Source organism: Falco punctatus (genome assembly GCF_963210335.1).
Source record: "Falco punctatus genome assembly, chromosome: 14".
Lineage (NCBI taxonomy): Eukaryota > Metazoa > Chordata > Aves > Falconiformes > Falconidae > Falco > Falco punctatus.
The window spans coordinates 8,007,030-8,014,662 of NC_137594.1; the positions used below are offsets into that span (position 1 = coordinate 8,007,030).

General features: G+C 40.7%; 1 protein-coding gene across 3 annotated transcripts in view; it reads left to right on the plus strand.

Annotated features, from left to right (window-relative positions):
• The window catches only part of ADAMTS18 (ADAM metallopeptidase with thrombospondin type 1 motif 18), a 485,565-nt gene that overhangs the window by 379,544 nt on the left and 98,388 nt on the right, over positions 1 to 7,633 (plus strand). For all 3 annotated transcript variants that reach the window (XM_080410687.1, XM_080410685.1, XM_080410686.1), the window contains 3 exons: positions 1,746 to 1,937; positions 2,312 to 2,521; positions 3,948 to 4,095. In XM_080410687.1, the coding sequence (XP_080266813.1) occupies positions 1,746 to 1,937; positions 2,312 to 2,521; positions 3,948 to 4,095 (550 nt within the window). The remainder of the gene's footprint in view (positions 1 to 1,745; positions 1,938 to 2,311; positions 2,522 to 3,947; positions 4,096 to 7,633) is intronic.

The following is a 7,633-nucleotide window of genomic DNA, read 5'->3' on the forward strand; positions in this document are numbered from 1 at the left end:
CCTGTGTGTACACACCCTGCTTTGCAAACCTGCAAACTGCCTGACATTAGAACAGCCTGAGTTAAAACACACGCATGCTTACACAAAATCATCTCCGCTCTTTCTTTCACTACTACTGATGCTAGTATGAGCTGTTAATGTAAGGATAAACGAAGTACTGGGGAATCTGGGATTTAAGAGAGAGCTGAGAGTACACATATTAAAAGGAGCTACATGATTTTTATTTTTCCATCTTCATTTGGTGAGATTCAAGGTGGATTTAAATTTACTGAAGAATCTACTATTTCTGTGTATACTTCTTGGTACTATTACTCTTTAGGTATTCAAGTACACCTTGCTCTAAGCATTCCCAGCTGAGAAGCACAGTCTGCCTCTCCAAGGGAGCGCACTGTAATGTGCAATGACAGACAAGTAACTACCCAAAAGTCTGTCAAAACAGTTTTAAAACTCAAAAAGAAACTTTTTCTTCCAGGGCGTGTAAAGAAAACCTTAGTGTGGCAGATTATAAAAGACAGGTACGATGATTAGAAACTTAAAAAGGAAGAATAAAGTCTTTAAGCACATTCACACCTTCAAACTTTCCTTCTTCTAAAATAATAATAATAAAAAAATCAATTTTCCTCCACTTTAGGAGGTGTACAATTCAAGTTGGGATTTTCAAATAAGCCTATGAAAAGTTCACAAGTCCTGCTGAAATGTAGTGAACAGGCTTATTGAACAAGTTAGCAAAGATTTGAAGATTCAGCTGAAAGCTCTTACATCACAGGCTCAAAAGAGTTAAGAGGAAAAAAGTGTCAAATACCCAGCCTTTCCACATAAATCAGAGTAATTTTAAATGAAAAGAATTTTTTGTTTGTTTTGGGGACAAGACTAGAACCGCAGACTTTCAGCATGCAGATATTTCTGTTGCATCCTTAGTACAACTCTGCTTTCATGAAATCTTTTATTAATACAGACAGTGATAGTGCAGGATTCTGCCTTGGAATGTGCCCCGTAATTGTTAGTAAAAAGAACAATTAGAGAAGGATGCAACAAGGTAGAAGGATGGCAGCGTTATTTCAGGGCTGTTGATTTCTTCATTTCATCAGAAATGGCTCCTTCATGCATTTTGTTGTATGCTAAGGCAATGAAAACTATAGAATGTCTTTTCAACTGATCCGTGGTTCAGCAACGCATACTTATTCACTGGTGACTTGCCCTAAGCTTCAATTGTAATCCTGGCAATTAAAATATCTTTGGTCAAACTTCTGAACCATTGTCTGTATCAGATTCTGTCTTGCAGTGAGATTCATTTGGAGAAGGAGTTGTGTATAAATTCCCTGGGTAGTTTTCTCTGCCTCTATCTCATCCCTGTAGGCCAAGGTGAGGACAAAATAACAAATAGCTGAGAACATCTTGCCATGGGAGATTTGGCAATGGGAGGTTAGAACCAGTTTTCAACTATGCTGTCCAGGGGAAAAAGCATTTTGCTCGCAAGTCCAACTTACCTCATCTACGGAAGAGAGATATTACTTATCTGTTCTACGTAGGGGGCTGCAAGAGTTCATAGTTTACATTAAGAAAGCACTTAGAACAATGTTTTCGAAGTGACATACAGATTTTACTGTTATTTACCAACAGAATTTTAAGTTTACTTGTATTATAACGACAGCTGCACAGCCATGGTTTCGATGCTCTGCTGTAAAATACAAATAATGCCAGTTTTCATTTCCTCTAGTTCAAATGAATATTTCTTTCCATCACAGTGCTCCAAGACTTGTGGGAGAGGCGTTAAGAAACGGGATGTCTACTGCAAAAGTACCGGTTCTCCCAAGGTTCAAATCTTGCCTGAAAATATGTGCAGCAGAGACCATAAACCTGAATCCCAGCAGATGTGTGTGCTAGGACGCTGCCCCAAGAATGACCGACTCCAGTGGGTGATTTCTTCCTGGAGCGAGGTAAAGTGGCGTGGTTACATGGCTCAGCGCCTGCCTGTGCGGAGCTTGGAAATCCTGACTCAGGGACACGCACAAACCAAGTGGGGGAAAAGCAAGCCGTGCTGTCACGTGGAAATCAGGTGTTCTAGGCAAGCTGCAACAAAGACACAGCTCTATACACCCAGATGTAATTAGATGCACCTTGATATCATTGTTTTTGAGGACTTTCACTGACCTGGATTCCTATTTCAATTTACATTTACAGACATAGTCTTTGTGGATTTAGTTATATAATGCTTTTGTAGTTTTGCATAATTTGGGGTCTGTTTACATAGCACCTTCTCCTTTCTCTGAGTGTGTTTCTATAGATTTAAAAGGTGCATTTTCCTTCGCAGTGCTCAACCTCCTGTGGCCCAGGTGTAAAAAAGCGAGAACTAAAATGCGGTGAGAAAAGCATCCATGGGAAATTGATCACCTTTCCTCAGAGAAGATGTAGAAACATCAAGAAACCAAATGCTGACCTGGAAGAAGCTTGTAACAAGGGAGCCTGTCCCTCACAAATGTATAACATGGTGTCTGGCTGGTACTCCTCACCCTGGCAGCAGGTAGGAACGAGAAACTTTCTCGCCTCTCTCTGCCTGTCCCAGCTAGCACTTTTTTTCCAACACTAGTTTGTGTCTTGGTTTTTATGGAGTTTACAAAAGGAGCAAGTTTCTCTACACTAACTCAAGTAGCGTCCCCTAGTGCTTTTCTCTACCCAGCATTAAAGGACAAAACAACAGCAGTGTGACTGCTGACTGTTGGACAGTGTTCCCCGTAACTAGAAGGTGTGGTTGCAGTGCGGGGCTTAGAGGGCACAAACCTGCAGTGTCACACGCCACTGAATGAACACCAGCTGCAGTGGCCCAGACGCCCGGCAGGCGCACAGTGCTGAAGACCCCACCACTGTGCCTTTGGCAGTGCGAGTCCAAATTCCCTGGGTTTTGGGTTTTTGTATGAACTGCGGTCATATGTTGTGCTATAGTCAAATGTCCGACTGCACGGAGGAGATATCTCCAGGACCAACAGCCCACAGGTGGCTGCTGCATTCACCATTCCCTAAAGAAGGTGATGCTACTCAGCCACTGAAACATGATGCAGCTGGTCCGTATCCATCATGTACTTTGGTGCAGCTCATTTTTTTTGTCCTGAAACTGAAGAATGTCACCTAAAATGTTATTCATGCTCACAAGACCCTACATTCCGTGCTCATTTTCTACGGCTTTCTTCTCAGCCTTCTTCAAACTGCACTGTGGTTGAACTGTTACATATCTGTATGGACAATGTATTTGAGCATCTGCACAGATTGCCTGGAATTCCCTAAATACTATGATTAATTACAGGATCAGTCTGTATTTGTTTCTACATTCTTGCAAACAAGCTTCTGTATTTCTGGAACATATCTACTTTATGAGTCACCTATCAATGAGACGCACACTCATTTAATAACATTTACATGAAACAATGTATGCCTGACAATTGTAATCAAATGAAAATGATCACATTTATCTTACAGACAACTTTTCATGAAACACATATAAGTAAAAGGCTTACGCATTTAAAAATAGTTCATAGATCTTCCTGCAAATGCATAGTGTTTTTCCCCAGACACTGCTATAATTATGGTTCCAATGGGAGTTTTATCTCTGTTCAGACAGCAGGATTGGGCCCAGAGGCTCAGAGTTCAAAAGAAATCAGTTTAGACTGATCAGGAACAGGTTTTCTAAAATGTGCAGTTTCTGTTTCGATGTAAGGAACCAAATTTTCAGCTAAGTCCTTAAATAACCAGACTTTCAGAAGGGAGAACAGATGCACACACACATCTTTGAAAAGTTGGTTCTGATGGGGGTTTCTGAACAGCGACACATCTGATTCTGACCTGTCTCACTTTGAAAGTCTCATCCAAAGCCCTTGAAAGTTACTCCTTTGGTTTTCACGGGCTCCAAGCGAGTTTTTATAACAAGATGGGTTTTGCTTTTTTCCTCTCTACAGTGTACAGTAACATGCGGAGGGGGAGTACAAACCCGGAGTGTACAGTGCCTGCGCCAAGGAAGACCAGCTTCTGGGTGCTTGCCCCATCAGAAACCAGCAGTCCTGAGAGCTTGCAATACTAACTTCTGCCCCGTTCCTGTGAAAAGAGGTAAAACTGCTCTACACGCTGCAGCAGGGTTAGGTGCTTAGATCTCTATATCCAGCAAAAATCACCTTTTCCAGTTACACCCACTGAAGATTAGTGTTTGGCACACTCCTTCATAAATGATTTTTTCTGTCTTTCCAGCTTTACAGTTACACTCTGATACTACAGCATCTCTCTTCTCAAAGTGAACCCTATTAAAGCAGACTTGAGAGTATAACTGACATAAGAGATTATAAAAACAGGGATATGTTTAAAAAAAAAAAAAAAACACTTCAAAAAAATTATGCCATTTGGTTCTGAGCTACATCTTTACACTACCTTGTTGAGTAACATAGAAGCATCCTATGCTGGTACTGTAATGATTAGAAATAACTTTTGAACTAAGCAGTAAGAATTTGCCTTTTAGTCTTCTGAAGCCCTAGGAGTCCAAAAATGCTTTGTCTAGAATGTACTGCCCTTCTTACTGCTTCTGATCAGCATATGTCGTGCAGTCGGGGAACATGAAATCAAGCTTTGTCCCGACTTGGATGTCTGCTGTATCCCTCTCCACTGCCTCAGTGTGCTTTGCAATTCTAGAGGAGCAGGAGGAGCAAGAGGCTTTGTGTCACTGAACGATGGAGGGGGCTTCATGCCATACCCTGACTTATAAGCTGGTGCACATGGAGGTCCAGGTCTGTCCCATATACCACTAGTTATCTAGGGATGCTAAAGCACTGTCAACGTTAATTTTCAAAACACCGCACATTAACGGTCTTGTTACCATTTCAAAACTGGGAGCTGAAAGTAACCTCTGTAAAACCCAGGCTGGATTGCACGAGAAAGCTGGTAATAATGTTGGGAGCAAAGGTCAGGCTCTGGCCCTGCATCCTGTAAACTGCCATTGGCCAGCCACCCCTCATCGGTGCGATTCCCGGCACGCACTGTGCCCGGTAACCCTGTAAAACCCAGAGGTGTCTTCACAGACCATTCTACTGCATCAGCTCCAGACATGCAGAGTATCAAACTGATCTATCAGGGGACCCGAATCCAGACAAGGATATATGGATGAAATGGTCCTGAAAGGGATAAGTAAATAGTTCTGCTGTTTTTATAAGCAAATGTTCTTAACACTTCAAATTAACCTTCCTAAAAAAGTTCTGCTGTACTTTGGAGTTTCCGTATTACATCTTTTGTGTCACGATATAGCAAGCACTTTTCTTTCACCCCTGCTTTCCTTTGGTATATTTCATGTCTGGAGTAATGTCTGTTATTAATTTTGGCCTTGGCCTGTTTCTTTCTCTCCTCACATCTGCAGGAGCCCTTTCCCCTTTATTTTAACTGGGTCGTCAGGCTCTAGAGATCAATTATCTCTTCACTGCTCTTTAACTTTCTGTCTAAACCAGCAAAAAGAGAGAGAAGCAGCTGTGCTGGAATCACATTGAAGCAAATCAGTCTCTATTATCAGCCACGCAGCTCCAGCTCACTGATCACAGTCAAGAAATTAATGTTTCAGTGAGAGTTTACACACTTTCCTAGACAAGCTGGGTCATTTCCATCCCTCTGTTAGACGCAGTTACGGTCACCATAACTCCTAGTAAATCCAACTGCTTAAACTGAATGAAAATTTAAACAATATATAAATACTTGAGTAAACAGCAATAAGGAACTGACAGCCTGATCCACATCCATTGAAAGTTTGTGGGACTCTTTGTGTTCATTCCAATGGTTTTTGGATTAGGTTCCAAAAGTAGAGTTTTTGGCCATATCTCTAACGTTAGCATTGCACTCCGATCTTCAAAAAGAGCATAAAGATTTATTAACATTGCTTATATTTTTTTAAACAGTAGTCCTTAATTTTGGAACATTTACCCTTTGATGCCAGGAGAGCTTCTTCCGGACTCGATCAGAACAGGTTTCCTCGCTTTGTGCTGTACATGTTTTTCATCCGTTGTCTGCTCTGGGTCCTCCCAGCGGCAAATTCTGTCTGGTGGACAGTAGGTGAAGTAATGCAAAAGCTGGTCCTGAACTCCCAGTTGCATCCCTGCTGACAATTAAGAACAGAAAGGGAAAGCTGTGGAGTGGAAAGGCTGCAGTCCAGTACCGAGCTTCCTAGTTCCTAGACAACTCTTTGTTCAAGGACAGTGTTTTCTTTCCATAACATTAGCATTTACAGACAGGATTACGTTTTTAAAAACCAAGGCATTAAAAAATGTTTTTTTAAAAAAAGATTATTATTATGAAATTATTTTCTTATTCATTCAAATAAATTTGAGGGTGATAAAGGTATACAAAATCACCTTCAACATCATCTAAAAGGGAATCAAAAAAAGCAATGTGGTGACTAATTAAAGAAGTTCATACAGAGAGACAGAGATGATTCCTGGCCCACAGAATATGAAAAAGTTGCCTGTGCTATGTGTGAGGGAGCATTTGTCTTCGGTGACTCAGCTTAGCTGATCTGAGAATGCAGACAACGGTGGCTAGATTTTTCTTCACTGTCTCCTTGTAAATTCCTTTTATTGACCATGTAAACAGTAGTTCTGAGAGCTGAATGGAATCTTTTCCCATGCTCACAGGAGATTTCAGTTTAGCTATAAATTTTGCTAAACCTCATTTAAATGTCTTACTGCTCTTTCAGACATGGTGAATTTGTTTATAAATCATCTATATGAATCATCACTCTGCTCTTTTAAAGAAACATAAAGCATCCACTACAAAACTGTAGAAAGGAGCAGCTATGAAATGTTTTTAAAGTGACTGGCTGAGCGTATAATAAATATTCTGTACATGAATTTAGTGAAATGAAATAAAATCTTAATTGAAAAATATGGTTTATTTGTAGTTATAATTAAAAGCTGGGCTTTTTAGAACTAAACATTGTCAGCCTGTCTCTTTTCCCATTGCAGTTAATTAAGATTTCACCAACATGGCATAGTCAAAGTCCGATTCCTACCACCCTAACTAAAGTGTCTAAGAAGAGAGATTTCTTAGGCTCCCTGCATGGCCAAAGGGAGAGATATAAGCCCCTTTGGAAACCGTTGTACAGAGTAGGGTCTGTGCGTTCGGATCTCCGTGCATTTTGTGTGTACGTGCATGTACACTCCAAGCTGACGCTACTTTGAGGTGCAGGTAAACTGCATGTGATGTTGACAGCAACAAGCTGTGGAGCAGACTCACTTGTACAAGTAGCTGGATTTAGAATAACATTTGTAATCAGAGATGAAAATAAAGATTAATTTTTTTTATCCTCTACAGTGGAACTTCCTCCTGTATTTCTGAACTTCAAAGTGTGTTCTAAATTTTTTAGTACCTTTAGCCTCTGACCCTCCATTCACATTAGTTCTATCTCCATCAAATTACCAAATTAAACATCTCTTAACAAATCGAAAAAGAAACCGGCATTTCTCAGATGAAAGCTAGCTCATGGTTCCTCTTCTTTGAGCCGGGTCACCCATCGTGTTTTTACCGTTACCAAATGCATGTAAGCGTGCAGAACTACTGCCCGACTTGTAGGCTTGCTAAAACACAGCCTTACCATATTGCTTGGATTTCTCTCCTTCAG